At 46.9% G+C, this 21450-nt stretch overlaps 1 protein-coding gene across 1 annotated transcript in view; it reads right to left on the bottom strand.

Annotated features, from left to right (window-relative positions):
* LOC144506884 (pleckstrin homology domain-containing family G member 3-like) overlaps positions 1 to 21450 on the bottom strand; it is a 151016-nt gene that overhangs the window by 58213 nt on the left and 71353 nt on the right. Inside the window, exon 2 of the mRNA XM_078233240.1 lies at positions 11240 to 11697. Coding sequence (XP_078089366.1) covers positions 11240 to 11697 — 458 coding nt within the window. The remainder of the gene's footprint in view (positions 1 to 11239; positions 11698 to 21450) is intronic.

Below are 21450 nucleotides of genomic sequence, written 5' to 3'. Positions count from 1 at the left end.
TAAACGGTAGTGTTCAAAGTAAATGGAAAATAAATGACATTTTTTTAAGAAGAAGGCACCTCTGATTTTTCTCCAGAGTTACGAGAAGCAGCACGCAGCAAATCAACCTTAAATTCCTGATAATCATGGAGCGACGGCAACCTTAATCTAGCCTGGTGCATCACCCAATCCCATCCCTCCTTGCTTAATCTGGAGTTGGGGAAAGGGCCTAGTGAGGATTTTGGCAAATTGAGGGCCTGTTCAGGTTTGCTGTCGCAGTCTCACCCAACGTGAACCACTTCAATAGATAGGTATCCACCTTGGGAAGAAACATAACCACAAGCTAAACTGAGAAAGCAGGAAATCGTCTGCAGCAAACCAAAGATTGGACAACTTTTCAGTTGAAGGCCTCTGAGGTGCAGGAAGGGCACTATATTTGAAGGGGATTCTAGGCCTCAGGCTTTGCAGCTGATTTACAACGCTTGGGAGCAGCCGCTCACTAGTAAGTTGTGTTAATGTTTAAACTCTGATGTCTGGAGCAGTCTGACAGTTCAGGATTCAGTCCGACCACAGACAGATTCCCCCCTGCAACCCCGATGTTGCTGCTCACCACCGGTTCCATAGGCGCCGGCCATTTCCCCGCTCTTAAATCAATCCCATTGTGTTTATGTCTTTGTGAATCCCTGGAGGTCACCGCAACGCAACAAGGATTAAGGTTCGCGGTGAATACAAGTAGCTTTATTTCTGAACCTCTCAACAGGCTGACTTTCTTTCTTTCAGTTATTGACTCCCATTAGACACTCAAATCATAGAATCCCCACAGTGCAGAAGGAGGCCATTGGGCCCATCAAGCCTGCACTGACCACAATCCCACCCAGGCCCTATCCCCATAACCCCACATATTCTAGCTAATCCCCCTGAAACAAGGGTCAATTGAGCATGGCCAATCCACCGAACCCGCACATCTTTGGACTGTGGGAGGAAACCGGAGTGCTCCCGGAGGAAACCCACGCAGACACGGGGAGAATGTGCAAACTCCACACTGAGTGACCCAAGGCCGGAATTGAACTTGTGTCCCTGGCGCTGTGAGGCTGCAGTGTTAACCACTGTGCCACCCGAGTCAGCCGTATGTGGCACAGTGGGTACGCTTGCCTCGAAGTCAGAACGTTCTGGGTTCAAGTCCTACTTCAGAGGCGTGCACTCATAATCAAGGGAGAATCTCCCAATGGAGTACGGAGGGATGCCTTGCACTGTCGGAGGTGGTGCCGAGGTCCCATCTGCCCTCAGTGAATGTGAATGATCTTGAGGCACTATCTCAAAGAAAAATGGGGGAGGGGGGGAGGTGATGTTTTCCCTGGCATGCTGATCAGTATTTATCCTTCAATCAACACCAAAAGGAAAGATTATCTAGACTTCATCGCAATGCTCTTTGCACAGAGCAAGATCCCACAAACATCCTGCTACATTTCAGAGTACAGCAGCAACAACACTTCATGGACAGTGAAGCATTTTATGATGTCAGAACACTATACATATGTGCACCTTTCAAATCTTTAGCTAGATTCTCCAAACGTTTGGCAAGTGCTTCACAGCTGTTGAGATAATGTTAACACCACAGCTGGTGGGAAGGTGATGGCCTAGTGGTATTATCACTCGACTATTAATCCAGAAACCCAGCTAATGTTCGGGGGACTGGGGTTCGAATCCCGCCACGGCAGATGGTGGAATTTGAATTCATTAAAAAATCTGGAATTAAAAATCTACTGATGACCGTGAAACCATTGTGTATTATTGGAAAAACCAATCTGGTTCACTAATGTCCTTGGTATGGCTCCTGCTCTGTCCAAGACCTCAAGAAACGACAAAGGTTCATGAATGAAGCCCAGTCCGTTACTCAAACCAGCCTCCCATCCAATAACTCCGTCTACACTTCCCGCTGTCTCGGAAAAGCAGCCCATGCACCCCAGACATTCTCTCTTCCACCTTCTTCCGTCAGGAAAAAGATACAAAAGTCTGAGATCACGTACCAACCGACTCAAGAACAGCTTCTTCCCCGCTGCCATCAGGGAAGAATGCACCTACCTTGCACTAAGTTGATCTTTCTCTACACCCTAGCTATGACTGTAACACTACATTCTGCACTCTCTCCTTTCCTTCTCTATGAATGGTATGCTTTGTCTGTATAGCGTGCAAGAAACAATACTTTTCACTGCATACTAATACATGTGACAAATCAAAGTCCTTTAGGGAAGGAAATCTGCTGCCCTGACCTGGTCTGGCCTACATCTGGCTCCAGAGCCAGAGCAATGTGGTTGACTCTCACCTGCCCTCTTTGGTGGAGGAGATCATACTCACAGGGCTGGATAGACTCACTCCTCAATTCATTCAGCATGAAACCATGCTCTAGTTTATGATAAATACATTGGGTCATACTTGCTAAGGAGTACGGAGAAACCTCACCAGCATTATCATGGCACCGGGGGTAAAGTAACTGAGCACCTCACTAAGTGGTCACTCAAAAACGCTTGCTAAGGAACCTGGGGCATCAAGAACTAGGTTCGTAAGGTGCATCAGTCACCCACTGAGTGAATGCACAATTCTAAGTTACATGAATAAAGCCTCACGGCGCCAGTGACCTGGGTTCAATTCCAGCCTCGGGTGACTGTGTGGAGTTTGCACATTCTCCCTGTTTACGCCGGGTGCTCCGGTTTCCTTCCACGCTCTAAAGATGTGCAGGTTAGGTTGATTGGCCAAGCAAAATTGCCCCTTAGTGTCAGGGGGACTAGCAGGGTAAATACGTGAGGTTACGGGGATAGGGCCTGGGTGGGATTGTGGTCAGTGCAGGCTCGATGGGCCAAATGGCCTCCCTCTGCACTGTAGGGATTCTATGGTGCTATGAATCCGTGTAGAGTGAACTGGAGAGGGAGAACGGGGTCAGGAGGGGAGGAGATGAGTGACTAGGGTGTGGGTGAATGAGGAAAAACCTGACTCCTATTCACTGGAGCAGCTGTACACACAGTTTTGACACAGTTCCGCAACCAGAGATTTTGCGGGAGGGAGCAACCACTATTCCTCTGGATTATGAGAGGGGTTTTCCAAATTCATGCCACTTTTTTTGGTATACAGCAACGAGTTACGACAATGCCCGTGCACACATTTACAAAGGAGAACATTCAGGTCACAGAAGGGGACCCGTTCGGTCGACTGTGCTCTGTGCTGAGATGTTGATGGTCCTTATGAGGACCGATCATATCCAGGGATGTTTCCGGGGGCAGTCAGGTTATATTCTCGAGGGCCACAATTTTAGTAGCTGGATGCTGGCGGCCGACTTTCTGCTGGATTTCTGTGTCGGTCTGTGGGAAACTCAAAGCTGAATGCAACAAGCAAGTGAGGTTGGCAGAGAGGAACGCTGTCGGGGAATGCAGAGTAACCAGGGGGTGATCGTGGAGTGATACAGCAAAAAAAAAACAAGAGGCCTTTTGGCCTCCCGCATCTGTGCCAACTCTGGGAAGAACAGTCACCCAATTCGTCCCACTTCCCTCACTCTTTGTCTGTGATCCTTTAAGAGTTGGCTTCCCAAGCATTTGTCCAATTCCACTGTGAAAGTTATTGGTGAATCAGCTTCCACCAACCCCTGCCGCCCCAACCAATCACAATAACTTGCTGCATATAAAAACTTTCTCCTCTCGTTCTTTTGAAAATGACCTTAAATCAGACATGCTCCTGCCAACATCAACGGGGACAAAGTGGAAATGGTCGAGAGCTTCAAGTTTCTAGGTGTCCAGATCACCAACAACCTGTCTTGATCCCTCCATGCCTGCGCTATAGTTAGGAAAGCCCACCAACACCTCTCCTTTCTCAGGAGTCTAAGGAAATTTAGCATGTCAGCTACGAGTCTCACTAATTTTTACAGATGCACCACAGAAACCATTCTTCCTGGTTGTATCACAACTTGGCATGGCTCCTGCTCTGCCCAAGGCCGCAAGAAACTACAAAGGGTCGTGAATGTAGCCCAGTCCATCACGCAAACCAGCCTCCCAAAAGAAGTCAGCATAATCAAAGACTGCACACACCCCAGACATACTCTCTTCCTCCTTCGTCAGTTGGGAAAACGATACAAAAGTCTGAGGTCACGTACCAACAGACTCAAGAACAGCTTCTTCCCTGCTGCCATCAGACTTTTGAATGGACCTACCTCGTATTAAGTTGATCTTTCTCTACACCCTAGCTATGACTGTAACACTACATTCTGCACTCTCTCCTTTCTTTCTCTATGAACAGTATGCATTGTTTGTATAGTGTGCAAGAAACAATACTTTTAACTGTATACTAATACATGTGACAATAATAAAGCAAATTAAATCTGTCCCCTCTGCTTACCAACTCTCCTGCCATGGAAACAGTTTCTCCCCCTCTTCACTCCATCGAAACCTCTCATAATTTAAAATCTCTTTTAAATCTCCCCTGAACCTACTCCTCTCTAAGGAGGAGGAACCCAGCCTCTCCAGTCTCTCTACACAACCAGAGTCTCTCATCCTTTGCAGAATGCTGGTAAATCTCCTCCGCGCCCTCTCCGAAGGTGCATTCCTGTTCAACATGCTGTATCGCGGCTGATATAATAAATTCTTTGTTTAAACAAGGTCCAAAGGGCAGTCCCAATCCAAACTGCGAGGCTGCCTCTCAGATGCAAACTAATGACCTTAGCAGAATACAACAAAAGCCACAGCATTCCAGCATCCGCACAATATTTGTAGAGTCAGAGGCAAAGTTAAAAGAGTCAGTCTTACGACCCTTGATGTCAAAGGGCAGGCGAGAGGTTTGTGAGCATGTGAGTTCAGAGCAGGATTAGGCCATTCAGCCCTCCAGCCTCTATTTAATAAGATCACTGGTTGATCCGATTGTGACCTTAACGCCACTCTCCTGACCCACCCCTACCACGTTTGTCCCCCTTGTCAATCAGGGTGGCATGGTGGCACAGTGGTTGGATGTGGAGAGGATGTTTCCACTAGTAGGAAAAACTAGAACCAGAGGGCACAGCCTCAGGCTAAAGGGACAATCCTTTAAAACAGAGATGAGGAATTTCTTCAGCCAGAGAGTGGTGAATCTGTGGAACTCTTTGCCGCGGAAGGCTGTGGAGGCCAGGTCATTGAGTGTCTTTAAGAGAGAGATAGATAGGTTCTTGATTAATAAGGGGATCAGGGGTTTTGGGGAAAAGGCAGGAGAATGGGGATGAGAAAAGAAAAATCAGCCATGATTGAATGGTGGAGCAAACTCGATGGGCCAAGTGGCCTAATCCTATGTCTTATGGTTAGCACTGCTGCATCACAATGCTGGGGACCCGGGTTCGATTCCTGGCTTGGTCTGTGTGGAGTCTGCACGTTCTCCCCGTGTCTGCATGGGTTTCCTCCGGGTGCTCCGGTTTCCTCCCACAGTCCAAATGACATGCTGGTTAGATGCATTGGCCATGCTAAATTCTCCCTCAGTGTACCCGAACAGGAGTGTGGCAACTAGAGGATTTTTGCAGTAACTTCATTGCAGTGTTAATGTCAGCCTACTTGTGACACTAATAAATAAACTTTAAATCTATAACTCAACCTTAAGAAATATTCAATGGCCCTGCCTCCACTGCTCCCCGGCAGAGGGAATTTCACCGACCCGCCAGCATCGGCGAGAAAATAAAGTTCTCCTCCTCGCTATCTTAAACGTCTCCGCCTCTCTGATGGATGAAGACTGCACAAAGGGGACTGGTAGAGCAGAACTCATTCTGAAAATCTTCATTAAAATAACAGAACCCAGTTATCTCGTGACAAAGTGAGATGAGATGCTTTTAAAATGGAGTTTTGCACATCCAGTACATATTTTAGAAATTTCCAATGAGTCCACAGTCAGGCTCAGATGTGAACAGGAAGTGAACTAATAGAACATAGAACTTGGAACATTACAGCGCAAAACAGGCCCTTCGGCCCTCGATGTTGCGCCGACCAGTGGAACCAATCTAAAGACCCTCTAATATACACTATTCCAATATCATCCATAAGTTTATCCAATAACCATTTGAATGCTCTTAATGTTGACGAGTCCACTACTGCTGCAGGCAGGGCATTCCACGCCCTTACTACTCTCTGGGTAAAGAACCTACCTCGAACATCTGTCCTATATCTATCACCCCTCAATTTAAAGCTATGTCCCCTCGTGCTAGTCATCACCATCCGAGGAAAAAGGCTCTCACTATCCACCCTATGTAATCCTCTGATCATCTTGTATGCCTCTATTAAGTCATCTCTTAACCTTCTTCTCTCTCATCGGCAAACATCCCCACTTCTGATCTTATGATGGAAGGAAGATCAATGAAGAAGCAGCTGAAGATGGTTGAGCCAAGGACACTACCCTGAGGAACTCCTCCAGTGATATCCTGGAGCTGAGAAGATTGACCTCCAATGACCATAACCATCTTCCTCTGGGCCAGGTATGACTCCAACCATCGGAGAGCTTTCCCCCCTGATTCCTATTGACTCCAGCTGGCTCAGAAGATATAGGTTCAAGTACAACTCCAGAGATCTGAGCCCACAATCTTATCTGGCACTCCAGAGCTGCACAGCCAACACCATCACAGAGGCCCGTCTGCCCTATCAGATGGATTAAAAAGATCCTATAGCATTACTTCAAAGGAAGCAAGGGATCCTGGGCAATGTGCATCACTCAACCAACATTACAAAGAGATTATCATGTAACCATTTAATGGTGTTCATGGAACCTTGCTGTGTAGGGTGGTACAGTGGCACAGTGGTTAGTACTGCTACCTCACAGCGCCAGGTTCCCGGGTTCGATTCCCAGCTTGGGTCACTGTCTGTGCTGAGTCTGCATGTTCTCCCCATGTCTGCGAGGGTTACTTCCCACAATGTGAAAGATGTGCTGGTTAGGTGCATTGTCCATGCTAAATTCTCTCAGTGTACCCGAACAGGTGCCGGAGTGTGGCAACTAGGGGATTTGCATAGTGTGTTAATGTAAGCCTACTTGTGACAATAATAAATAAAGTAAAAAACTGTATAAACACTGTGTCTCCTGCCAAAGCAATAAGGCCGTGCAAGATGGCCGCCGATAGCCATCTGCACACGAGCACTGCTCCACATGCACAGAAATCCAATGATGTCACTCCCAGACCCTGCATCCTGGAACTCCATTCTTTTCCTATTCGGATATAATCCAGTCACGTTGTTGAATGTTTCTCACCAGCCTCTCCAAAAGGAATTTCCCAAATCCATCACCGTCAGTCCAGGATAGAAATTCACCACATTTTCCCTTCCTGCTGCCAGTGATGGCCACACATGCGCCTAGCTGAACTTTGCCCTCAATAAATATGGCGGCTGCTAACCTGGGCCTGTCATCAGCCAGCAACTGCGCAGACACGGCGTTGGCCGCAAATGCAGCCATGTATAAAATGGCTGCTGCAAGATTTCCAACATTTCATAGAATCCTACAGTGCAGAAGGAAGCCATTTGGTCCATCGAGTCTGGACCAACAACAATCCCATCCAGGCCTTACCCCCATAACCCCATATATTTACCCGGCTAATCCCCTGATACAAAGGGGCAATTTAGCATGGCCAATCCACCTAACCCACACATCTTTGGACTGTGGGAGGAAACTGGAGCATCTGGAGAAAATCCACACAGACAAGGGGAGAATGTGCAAACTCCACATAGACAGTGACCCGAGGCCAGAATTGAATCCGGGTCCCTGGCGCTTTGAGGCAGCAGTGCTAACCACTGTGCCACCGTGTAATCCACAAGTGATTACACACTTAGAGCAGAAGCTATATTTATGTCCGTGCTTCCTGGCCGTCACAATACGGTGTTGATGTCATCTCCTGCAGACAGTCACAGAAATCGCTCCAGGGGCAGAAAGTACTGGAGCCACAATGTCCGAAAACTCTTAATTAACCATCCCACAAACAAACCTGGCTTCTGATTTCCAGCCAGGACTGTAAATAAACTTCAAGCAAGCTAACTTTGGAGATTGTTCAGTAGCAACTTGCCTTGAAGGGGCTGGCGTTAAACTTCAGCAGAAGTATAAAGGGGGTTTGAGGGGGGCCATTTTCCAACACTTTGGGCCAAATGGACACCAACATTGGTGCAGAACATGCTGATGTTGGATAAAGTTTATTTATTAGTGTCACAAGTGTTGTGAAGTTGAGTTTGCGAGATGTGGTCCCTTTAAAAGCTGGTTTTGTGTCAATGCTTGGATGTTTAAAATGCAAGCACACAGGGTACACAGATTGCAACATTTGTAACCAGGACCAAGCATCAGGGTTGCCTTGGTAACAGGCTCTTGCTTTTTGACAGCCTATCAGTTTAAAGAAAACACTCAGCCGTCAGGAACCTATCAAATTTGAATTTGCTGTTGTTGACAACATCAGACCAATCTTGGTATAGAAACTTGATAGGTCATCAGGGATATAAAAATGGGAACACAACTGCCTGCCTGTAGTTGAGTGAGAGTTAGTTAGCTCAGTTGAGTTGAACTGAAAAGCTGCCACCTCTCAACATGTAGAGAGGGCAAGAGCAGCTCTCTGCCAGCTAAAAAATATATCTTTGGAGAAATCTCCATCTATCTATCAGCAGGATACCAAATCAGAAAGAGCTTACCGACAGCGACATCGACAGAAGAACTCCAAAGGTTTTGTTCCCCAAAGCCACACAACCTGTTTGTACATACTTTTTTTGAGAGTGACTAAGTTAGTATTATTGTTTGATAATGAATGGTCTTTATATTTATTTGAACAGCGTTCCAGTCAAACCTTACATTAATTGATATATTACTTGTTTAGTTAAAGTTCCCGGTTGGTTAGATGAAATAACTTGTCAATTATTCACTTAAAGCGAGTGTCTGGGCTTTAACATTTAGAGGTTCATTAATATAATGCAGAACAATAAACACCTTTCCAAACACTAACAGATTATGAAGCAAGGTAAACGGGATTAACTTCGTAACACAAGTCGGCTCACATTAACACTGCAACAAAGTTACTGTGAAAATCCTCCAGTCGCCACACTCCGGTGCCTGTTCGGGTCCACTGAGGGAGAATTTAGCACGGCCAATGCACCTAACTAGCGAGTCTTTCGGGCTGTGGGAGGAAACCGGAGCACCCGGAGGAAACCCACGCAGACACGGGGAGAACGTGCAGACAGTGACCCAAGTAGAGGATCGAACCCGAATTCCTGGCGCTGTGAGGCAGCAGCACTAACCACTGTGCCACCCAAGTAAGCTGTGGGAAACATTCAAAGAAATAATTCAAAATGCTCAAAAGTGCATGCAGTTGGAAAACAAAAGCTCAGTGAGAAAGATCCATCCGTAGCTCACTCGGGATAATATTATTAATAATATTAGATTAAAAGCAGTGGCTTATAATGTTGCAAGGAACAGGAAGTCTGAGGATTGGAACTGCTTTAGAATCTAGCAGGGGGAACCAAAAAGCTGATAGAGGGAAAAAATAGAATATATGGGAGTAAACTAGCCAGAAATATAAAAACAGATTCCTAAATGCTTTCTAATGATATAAAAAAAGGAGAGAGTAACTAAAGAGCTTCCACCTTGGAAGTAAAGACAAACCAAGTTATCGTGGGGAATGATGAAATGGGAGAGACACTGAACACGTATTTGCTGTCTGTTTTCACAGTAATAACACAAGTTTCACACCAGAAGCAGACCCGTAACCTCGGGGCTAAAACCTTTTAGGAAACTAAGGTAATTAATACCTGCAAAGAAAGAGTGTTGGAGAAACTTAAGGGACTAAAATGCAACAAATGCCCAGGGGCTGAAGACCTGCACCCTAGGGTCCTACGAGAGATAGCTGCAGAAATAGTCAATGTTCCAGCTATGATTTTCCAAAATTTTAGACTGGAAGTTGGCAAATGCTTTTCAAGAAAGGAGGAAGAGAGAAAAGGAGGAACTACAGGTCAATTTTCTTAACTAGTCATTGGGAAGATACTGGAACCTATTATTAAGGAAGTCTTAACAATGCACATAGAAAAGTGTAGTGTGGTTAAAACAAGTCAACATGGTTTTACAGAACGGAAATCCTGTTCGACAAATTTGAGTTTTTTGAGGATGCACCTAGTAGGGTAGATAAAGGGTAACTAGTAGAGGTAGTATATCTAGATTTCTGAAAGGCATTCAATAAGGTGCCACACAAAGCGTTGACAGGCAAGAGAACGGCTCATGAAGTCGGGGGTAATATATTAGCATGGATAGAATTGGTTAACGGACAGAAAGCAAAGATTGTGCCTAGATGGGACATTTTCAAGGTGTCAGACTGTGACTAGTGGAGTGTTGCAAGGATCAAACAGTGCTGGGGACTGTATTCATGAAGATAAAGAGAGAGAGTGTAGTGTATCTAAATTTGCTGGTGATACCAAGCAAGGCAGAAAAGTGAGCTGTGGGGAGGACACAGAGATAGCAAAGAGATATAGGCAGGTTAAGTGGGTGGGCAGCAAGATGGCAGATGGAGGGTGATGTGCAGGGGAGGAGGGTGGAATTAACACAATGAAGGTGGCCACTCAGCCCATTACTTGCTCTGGAGATGGCAGGACTGTCTTATGAAGAGAGATTGGGGCAAACTGGATCTGTATGCTCTCGAGTTCGAAGAATGAGAATTAACGCCATTGAAACCTACAAAGTACTTGAATGAATAGACAGGGTAGATGCAGGTGAGATGTTTCCCTTGGTCGGGGTGTCTAAAATCAGGGAGCACAATTTCAAAATAAGGGGGAAATCACTTGGGACTGAGATGAGGAGATTTCTTCTACGCAGAGTGTTGTGAATCTTTGGAATTCCCTGCCCCAGAGGCTTTGGGATGATGTCAGTGAGTGTATTTAGGGTAGAGATGAATAGATTTCTGATGAACAATAAAGGGTTATGGGGATAGTGTGGGTAAAAGGCACTGAAGTCTCCAATCAGCCATGATCATATTGAATGGTGGAGCAGGCTCGATGGGCTGAATGGCCTAATCCTGTTCCAATGTTAATATGCCTCTGTCAGTTCATTGAAAGAACTATCTTTATTCACACTCCCATTCCTTCGCAATAGCCATGAAAATATTTATTTTCAATTAAGGGATCAATGCTAACATCATCCCCATCTCCCGGTTCATCTCGAGTTGATATCTCCTGCTTTCTTCCAATAAGATTCCAACCTCATTGACATTTAGCTCTGTGGATCTTGTCCTGTCAATGGAAGTGGTGCGGGAATGTTAGACACCCACCTCAATGATGCTCCGCAGATCCTGCACATACATCCGCTCCGTCTCAATTATTTCCATGACGACCCTGTCCACGTACGACAGCTTGGGGTTGGGGGCCATGGCCCTGGTTGCTATGGGAGACAAAGGGACCGGGAAGTAGTTGCCATCCACGCTCATGCGGTCCGACCTGTTGTTGTTGTTGTTGCACGTGCGGTCGGCCCTCAGCGCACGCAGGGGCGGAGCCAGCTCCACTCGGACGCATTCCTCCATCGGGGGCCCAGCCTCCAGGAACTGGCTGCCGAGGGGCGGGGTCCCAAAGGGGCCACGGCAATCCTGCAAAGAGCCCGAGGAGCTGGCACTCACCGGCCGCTCACTGTCCGAGCAGTCGGTGTTGACTGACGTAGAGCTGGTGGAGGCGGTGACTGTGGACATCCTGTCATGGCTGCTCAAGGAAGAGGTGGAAGATGTCCTGGGAGATTCTGGCAGGGGAAAGAAGAAACAAAGGACATTTTATAATTCCTCACCTCAGAGATACGGACCTGGTATACTATTACAGGAGATCATTTGGCCCATCATTGATGCTGGAGATCATGCAGATACTCCATTAATTGTGATAACCCCTACAAAGTCCATGGGGAAATCACTGATTGATGTTCCCATGGGGCTCATTGAGTATATGTTACCTTGGTAACAGACAGTGGCCTGCCCAATTGGATCCTTACCTAAACCTTTTATAAGGCAGGCCCAGGACTGGGCCTGCTGAACTGCAGTGCCAGACAGCAACTTGGGTGTGTACACCACAGCAGTGTTTTTACTTTGCATCCTGTAATAAACAATGTTCCTTTCCAGTCGGGCAGCCTGAGTCATTACATTAACAAACTCCCCGAGCTCTCCCTGGGAGTGCATAAACAGTGAAAGACCTTAGCATAATTATCCCCATCTATTGGCAGATACTAAATTCAAAAATTATGACCTTCGCGCATCTCACGGCTTTATTACATTCCTGCATTGCAATGGTGCATCTCAAAAGTACTTTGTTGGCTGTAAAGCTCAATGGAACATCTTGTGGTTGTGAAAGGCGCTATGCAAATGCAAGCCTTTCTTTTTCCCCAAAGCAATTTATGGCCAACTAAGTAGTTGTTAACTATAGTATAGTCAACTCTCTCAATGTCAGAAACAGCAAGCTCCCACAAACTGCAATATGATCATGGGCAGGTAACCCAGTGATGGGCAAGGCTTTTGAGTGGGCTGCATAAGTGCCCCCCCCCACCCTCCTCCCCCCCTCATCTCAGTGAGCCACAAGATTGTCCATAAACTATGACCCCAGGAATAGGATTAAATTCATTTAATACACCCTGAATATTTTATAACAAGTTTATAGATATTCATATGGTAAGAGAACTCTCGTCAACTTCAAAAATAATAGAAATATTGACACTTTGGACACAAAGGGAATGCTCGTCTTTCACAGTCAATGTTGTGAACAATCAGCATGCACCTCACTTCACTGGCCCTTGCTTCAAGTGCAAATCACTTTAGTAAAACCACGAGGAAAGAAATTACATGGCAGATTCTGGCTACGCGTGGGCAACGGTCAACAAAATGTCTCTCAGGCTGCACTAAGAACCCAGATGGGTCGCATGTGGTCCCCAGGCCACAGGTTGCCCACCACTGTTATAACCTGTGATTTCAGTGATGTTGGTTCATGGATGAATGTTGGCCAGGACACCAAACTCATCTCCTGCTCATCTTCAAACTGTGCGGTAAAATCTTTTACATCCACTCAAGAGGGTGGCACAGTGGTTAGCACTGCTGCCTCACAGTGCCAGGGACCCGGGTTCAATTCCAACCTCAGGTCACTGTCTGTGTGGAGTTTGCACATTCTCCCCGTGTCTGCGTGGGTTTCCTTCGGGTGCTCTGGTTTCCTCCCAAAGTCCAAAAATGTGCAGGTTAGTTGGATTGGCCGTGCTAAATTGCCCCTTAGTGTCCCAGGATGCACAAGTTAGAGAGATGAGCAGGGTAAATATGCGGAATTACAGGGATAGGGCCTGGCTGGGATTGTTGTCGATGCAGATTCGATGGGCCGAATGGCCTTTGTCTGCACTGTGGGGATCTACGATTTCTATGAAGAGGGACGGCGAGATCTCGGTTTTAGTGAATCGTCCAAAAGATGGCGCGTCTGACAGTGTAGCACTCCCTCAGCGCTGCGCAGGAGTGCGAGCCTGGATTGCGGGCTCAAGTCTCTGGAACGAGGAGGTAAATGTGCTAACCACTTAGCACAGGGGGAAAATTGAACAAAGAGAATACAGAACCTTTAGAAACTGGAGGCCTTTGTAAACCAGGTCAACTGCCATTAAACTTTAAACCCTCACTGATTAAAGTTTTAATGTTTAAAGTTAAAAGTTTATTTATTAGTGCCACAAGTAGCCTTAAATTAACACTGCAATGAAGTTACTGTGAAAATCCATGAGTTGCCACACTCCGGCCCCTGTTCGGGTACACTGAGAGAATTTAGCACGGCCAATGCACCCTAACCAGCGCGTCTTTCAGACTGGGAGGAAACCAGAGCACCCGGAGGAAACCCACGCAGACACGGGGAGAATGTGCAAACTCGACACAGACAGTGACCCAAGGCTGGGAATTGAAACCGGGTCCCTGGCGCTGTGAGGCAGCAGTGCCAACCACTGTGCCACCCACGGGTGAAAGATGTCGATCACCTCGCCTCTGACTTGGAAACATGTCCTTCATTAAAGTCTTTGTAGTGATCTCCTTAACGCGTTTCTACTGTTTCAGTTACGAGGATTACCTTGAGATTACTGTAGGGATGGTTGGGGGGGGGGGGGAAGCAATGCAGAGCGAAGCAAGGCTCGCTTCTCAAGAAACTGTGCACTAATAATCTCCACCCAGCTCTTATATTTCAGACCAGAGCCCCACAGGGTTTGGAAAGAGGGGCCCCCGCTCAGCTGGATATGCAAGGTCGCAGGGCACTGCTTCGAAGACGACCAGAGGAGTGACCCCCCCTTCCCCCAGTGCCCTGGGCCAATATTTAACCCTCAATCCACATCACACACAAAAATCTGATGAGCACATTGTACAACTGTGCAGGAAATTAGCTGCTGCCTTTCTGATAATTGTCACTACACTTTCAAGAGTGCTTTCACACAGCTAGTGGTCATGAAAAGCACCTTAACGTGCAAATCTCTTTTTCAATATTCCAGCAATACCTTTTCTCATTGAATCCCGACAGTGCAGAAGGAGGCCATTCAGCCCATTGAGTTTGCACCGGCCACAATACCACCCAGGCCCTATTCCCGTAACCCCACATATTGACCCTGCTAATCCCCTGACACTAGGGTCAATTTAGCATTCCCAAGCCGGGAATCGAACCCAGGTCCCTGGCGCTGTGAGGCAGCTGTGCTAACCACTGTGCTACCGTGGCGCCCGTATCCTCTATGTATTAGGGGCACCATGATGGTTACTCTCCTCCAATCTTGGTAATCGACATTTAGAATCGATGAATCTACAGTGCAGATGGAGGCCATTTGGCCCATCGAGCCTGCACTGACAACAATCCCATCCAGGCCTTATCCTCGTTACCTCACATATTTACCCCACTAATCCCCCTGACACTAATTTAGCATGGCCTATCAACCGAAACCGCACATCTTTGGAGTGTGGGAGGAAACCGGAGCACCCGGAGGAAACCCATGCAGACACGGGGAGAACATGCCAACTTCACACAGGCAGTGACCCAATGGAATTGAACATGGGTCCCTGGCGCTATGAAGCAGCAGTGCTAACTACTGTGCCGCCATGCTGCCCTTTGGTCAGCTGGAGTTAAATTGCGCACCGGAGTTGACCATGGCGGTATACATGTTTTCAGGCCTGCCGAGCGTGTGCGTGCCTGAAAGACAAAAGAATTCAGCCCAAGAGCCTGGAATAATAAATGTGGAAGCCATTTAAAAAATTTTTTACGGGATGTGGGTGTCACTGGCCGGGTCAGCATTTATTGCCCATCCCTAACCTGCCCTCCATTTCAGCATCAACCACATTGCTGTGGCTCTGGAGTCACATGTAAGCCAGACCAGGTAAGGACGGCAGATTTCCTTCCCTAAAGGACATTAGACTTTTCCAAAGTCTCAGTCAGATCTCAACTGGAGTACTATGATCCGCCTTGGGTCCTGTCTCAATGGACCAGAACAATGGGCTTAGGGGTTGAACGATATAAACAAATTGCAGAAACGTGGTTTGCATTGGCTGGAGTTTAGATGGCTGAAAGGGTATCTGATCAAAATAACCAGGGGCGGCACGGTGGCACAGTGGTTAGCACTGCTGTCTCACAGCGCCAGGGACCCAGGTTCGAATCCCGGCTTAGGTCACTGTCTGTGCGGAGTCTGCATGTTCTCCCCGTGTCTGTGTGGGTTTCCTCCGGGTGCTCAGGTTTCCTCCCACAGTCCAAAGGTTAGGTTGATTGGCCATGCTAAATTGACCCTGTCAGGAGGATTATCAGGGTAAAAATGTGGGGTTACGGGTATAGGGCCTGGATGGGATTGTGGTCGGTGCAGACTCAATGGGCCAAATGGCCTCCTTTTGCACTGTAGGAGTTCTATAATTTTACCACACACAGAGGTAATGAATCTGCGGAACTCTTTCTCGCAGGAGACTGTAGAGGCTGCCTCGTTAAGAATGTTCAAGGGTGAGACTGACAGATTTTTAATCAGTAAGGGAATCGAGGATTACGGGGATAAGGTGGGAAAGTGGAGTTGAGGATGATCACATCAGATCACAATCTCACTGAATGGCAGAGCAGACTCGATGGGCTGAATGGCCTACATCCTATGTCTTGTGGTCTCATACAGCCTCTTAATTGGCCACCTCTGTGCCTAGTGGGTGGTCTCCCGATGCTGCCTGCCCAATCACAGGACTGGAAGCTGGAAAACCTCAGTAGCATTACTGGAATAGGAGGACACTACTGCGAGTAAAGATGTGACAGGCTAAACAAGACTCTTGATAACAGTAAATCCATCCGATACGTTCAAGGGATACCGTCTTGTGATCAGAAATCTCTCCGACCATGGGAGTGCCAAGCATGAAGTTGGAGGATCTTCAACTTGACATCCATTGGAGATTGGTTCTCCTGAAGTAAAGGCTCATAGAATCATACAGACCAAGGACATTCGGCCCATCAAACTCGCCTTGGTTCTTTGAAAGAGCTAGAACAGTGGTGGGCAACCTGCTTCCCCCATCAGGGTTCTGAGTGCAGACCGCAAGACATTTTGTTGATCATCGCCAACACACAGCGTTGCCCGTTTCTGCTGGTTTCTGTCACGTCATTTGGAACGAATCGCAGTATTACCAATTTTTTATTTTTACAGGATGTGGGTGTCACTGGGTGGGCCAACATTTATTGCCCATCCCTAACTGCCCTCCATTTCAGAGGGCATCAACCACATTGCTCTGGAGTCACATATAGGCCAGACCAGGTAAGTACGGCAGATTTCCTTCCCTAAAGGACATTAGTGAACCAGGTGGGTTTTTCCGACAATCGACAATGGTTTCATGGTCATCAGTAGATTCTTAATTCCAGATTTTTATTGAATTCAAATGTCACCATCTGCCGAGGTGGGATTCGAACCCAGGTCCCCAGAACATTACCCTGAGTCTCTGGATTACTAGTCCAGTGATAATTCCACTGAGCCATAACACTCCTTAGGCACGTAAAGCAAGGACACGTGAAGTGAGGTGCGTGCTGATTGCTCACGATACTGACTGAGAGAGCCGTGCGCTCCCTCTGTGTCCAATATTTCTTTCGTTTACACCATTTGAAATTGATGACAGTTCTGAATGATGAAGCATTTTCTATAACTCGTTATGAAATATTCAGCGTGTATTAAACATATTTAACCCTATTCACAGGGTCATAGCTTGTGGACAATCTTGTGGCTCACTGAAATGAAGGGGGGGGCGGGGCGGGGGGGGGGCACTGATGCGGCCCACTCACCAGCCCAGCTTGCCCATCACTGGGTTACCTGTCCATGATCATATTGCAGTTTGTGGGAGCTTGCTGTTTCTGGCATTGCGAGCGTTGATTTTATACTTCAACAAGTATTTAGTTGGCCATAAATTGCTTTGGGGAAAAAGGAAGATATGCATTCATATAGCACCTTTCACAACCACGTAACGTTCCATTGACCTTAGCAGCCAATAAAGTACTTTTGAAATGCACTGTTGCAATGTAAGAATGTGATAAAGTCTTGAGATGTGCGAAGGTCATTAGTTTGAGCTTAGCAGCACCTGCCAATATTTGTGAATAATCACAACAATAATCACAAATCAGTCTTCGGCCTGTTCATAGAATCATAGAATCCCTACAGTGGCCCATCGGGTCTGCACCAACCACAATCCCACCCAGGCCCTTATCCCTATAACCCCATGCATTTACCCTAGCTAGTCCCCCTGACAAGAAGGGGCAATTTAGCATGGCCAATCAACCTAACCCGCACATCTTTGGACTGTGGGAGGAAACCGGAGCACCCGGAGGAAACCCACGCAGACACGAGGAGAATGTGCAAACTCCACACAGACAGTGACCCAAGCCGGGAATCGAACCCAGGTCCCTGGCACTGTGAGGCAGCAGTGCTAACCACTGTGCCACCGTGCCACCTCCTCATGCATTCCCAGAGAGCCCAGGGAGTTTTTTTAGTCCAGTATCTGCATACACTCCTGTATCCCTCCCTCACTATCGCCGCCCAGCCCATCTCTTTTGCCAATGATTTGTGGCAGGTTTATTCGTGTCCATTTATTGACCTTTCTGCCAATGCACACATTTATAAGGAAGGACACTTCTACAGTAATATAAAAGCAAACTACTGCGAATGCTAGAATCTGAAACAAAAACAGAAAATGCTGGAAAATCTCAGCAGGTCTGACAGCATCTGTGGGGAGAGAATAGCGCCAACGTTTAGAATCTAGATGACCCTTCAGTCCTTTAACAATCTGTACCTCTGTTCTGCCATTCACGCATTCTGATCACTTAATGGACACTTTTAGCACCTTTTCAGCCTTCTATATCCTCATTTACATTCCCTTTGTCCCATTCCACCCCCTCTCCCCCACCCCCATCCTCAAGTATAAACTTCCACTGATTGTCTTTGCTCTCAGCTCTGATGAAGGGTCATCAAGACTCGGAATGTTGGCGCTATTCCCTCCCCACAGATGCTGTCAGACCTGCTGAGATTTTCCAGCATTTTCTGTTTTTGTTTGTGACATTTTTACACTTCTGCTGCCTCAGACATCACAAAACACTGCAGCTAATTAAATACTTGGGAAGTGTTGTAGTGGAGATAACGTGGCAGCCACTTTGCACACAGCAAGATCCCAATAAATATCCCTGTGATACATGGCCAGATAATTATGTTTGTAGTCATGTCGACTGGCCAGGTCAGGAGGGAGAGTTCCCCTGGATGCTCTTCAAATAGCACTGAGCCATCTCCTTCCTACAGCCAAGAGGGCAGATGGGGCTTCAGTTTGCTGCTTCATTCAGAAGACTTGGGCCATGAATCCATTCTTTATCGCTGTCAATTGGATAGCATACTGTTTAGCTAAGATGAGGGAAGTCCAAGGTCCATCGAGTACAACATCTGGGAAGTCACATGATACAGCAATAAAGGACTTAGTGACTAATTATGATGATCAGTCTCTATCAATTAGCCTATCTCCAACAAGCTCATACCTGAAGTGAGGAAACCCACTGCATTGGATCAAAGCCAGCTACAATTACCTCATGTTGCCCGGATCCCAAACCGGACTCCAGAATTCCGCTTTAGAGACAGTGTTTACACAGCGGCACAGTGGTTAGCACTGCTGCCTCACAGCGCCAAGGACCCGGGTTCGATTCCAACCTCGGGTCACTGTCTGTGTGGAGTTTGCATGTTCTCCCCGTGTCTGCGTGGGTTTTCCTCCGGGTGCTCCGATTTCCTCCCACACTCCAAAGAAATGCAGGTTAGGTGGATTGGCCACGCTAAATTGACCCTTAGTGTCCAATTAATTATTCCAAGATGGCACCGGAGTGAGGCGACTTCTTACAAGCTGTGCCCAGCATACCTTCTAATTCTATCTTATACTCTCGTTCTATGCTTCTAAAACTTCATTCTCTGCACTCTCCCATTTCCTTCTCTATGAACGGTATGCTTTGTCTGCATAGCGTGCAAGAAACAATACTTTTCACTGTATGTTAATACATGTGACAATAATAAATCAAATCAAATCAAAGATGTGCAGGTTAGGTGGATTTGCTGTGTGTGTGGGAGATTAGAGGGGATTGGGCAGAGGGGTCAATGTTTTTATAAAAAGAAAATGGGGAAAAATAAAGTACAAATGACTGGTTTCCCAATGATTTTTGTCTTGGATTTTACTCCCAGTTGTGCCCAGGAGGTCAATGTTTAATTCCAGAGCGGCTTCTTTCTGTGCGTTAAACCTTCTCTGATCCTAGGAGACTAACCTGGACTGAGGGGTCAGCAGCAAGGTACCTATTGCAGCGAGGAGAGGGGCTGTGTGTGACTGTGGGAGGGAACCCACCAATATATGCAAGGTGGGGGTATTAAATAGGGAGGAGGCGTAGACTCGAGGATTGTGTGAATGCACATAGGGAGAAAGAGGGAGAAACAGCTCCCATGCTAGGACTGGACAAAAATAATGACGTACATCTTAATTCCATCTTTAATGTAATAAAATTCAGTAAAACATCACAAAGCACTTCACCCAAGTGCGACTACACAGAATTTGACACAAAGCCACATCTGGAGAAATTGGATGCTTGGTCAAAACTTGGTTATGGGCAGCACGGTAGCACAGTGGTTAGCACTGCTGCTTCACAGCTCCAGGGTCCCGGGTTCGATTCCCGGCTTGGGTCACTCTCTGTGTGGAGTTTGCACATTCTCCTCGTGCCTGCGTGGGTTTCCTCCGGATGCTCTGGTTTCCTCCCACAGTCCAAAGATGTGCGGGTTAGTTTGATTGGCATGCTAAAAATTGCCCCTTAGTGTCCTGAGATGCGTAGGTTAGAGGGATTAGTGGGTAAAATATGTAGGGATATGGGGGTAGGGCCTGGGTGGGATTGTGGTCGGTGCAGACTCGATGGGCCGAATGGCCTCTTTCTGTACTGTAGGGATTCTATGGTCAACAAGGTGGTATGAAAGAGCATCTGAAAGGAGATGAGAGAGACAGAGAGGTTCAGGGAGGGAATTCCAAGGCTTAGGGCCTAGGCATCTGAAGGCCTGGCTACGAGCGACGGGGCCATCAAAATCGGGGACACACAGAAGGCCAGAGTTAGAGAGAGACAGATTTTTCGGAGAGTCGCAGGGCTTCAGGAGGAGGTTACAGAGTTAGGGATTGGCAGGGTCCATGGAGGGATTTGTACATAAGGGTGAGAATTTGAAAATAGAGGTTCTGGTAGTCTGAATCTCATCAACATCAGGAAGCGAAGTGGAGGACATGCCCCTGTCTACATCAACGGTGATGAAGTGAAGATGATCGAGAACTTCAAGTTTCCAGTTGTCCAGATCACCAACAATCTATCCTGGTCCCCCCATGCCGACACTATAGTTAAGAAAACCCACCAACTCCTCTACTTTCTCAGAAGGTTGAGGAAATTCAGCATGTCCAGTACAACTCTCACCAACTTTTACAGATGCACCACAGACAGCATCCTTTCCGGATGTATCACAGCTTGGTATGGCTACTGCTCTGCCCAAGACCACAAGAAACTACAAAGGGTTGTGAATGTAGCCCAATCCATCACGCAAACCAGCCTCCCATCCATTGACTCTGTCTACACTTCCCAGTGCCTCAGTAAAGCAGCCAGCATAATCAAGGACCTCACGCACCCCGGACATTCTCTCTTCCATCTTCTTCTGTCGAGTAAAAGATACAAAAGTCCGAGATCACGTACCAACCGACTCAAGAACAGCTTCTTCCCTGCTGCCATCGGACTTTTGAATGGTCTTATCTGATATTAAGCTGATCTTTCTCTACACCTTATCTGTGACGCTAACACTACATTCTGCACCCTAGTCTTTCCTTCTCCCTTATGTACTCTATGAACAGTATGTTTTGTCTGTATAGCGCGCAGGAAACAATACTTTTCACTGGACCCCAATGCATGTCACAACAATGAATCAAATCAAAGTAGACCAGTGAGCACCTGGGACACTGGATGAATGAGTGCGAATTGGGAT

The sequence above is a fragment of the Mustelus asterias genome, chromosome 18 (assembly GCF_964213995.1).
Source record: "Mustelus asterias chromosome 18, sMusAst1.hap1.1, whole genome shotgun sequence".
NCBI lineage: Eukaryota > Metazoa > Chordata > Chondrichthyes > Carcharhiniformes > Triakidae > Mustelus > Mustelus asterias.
Note: the sequence above shows the minus strand (reverse complement) of the source record. Positions and strands in the feature narration are given on the sequence as shown.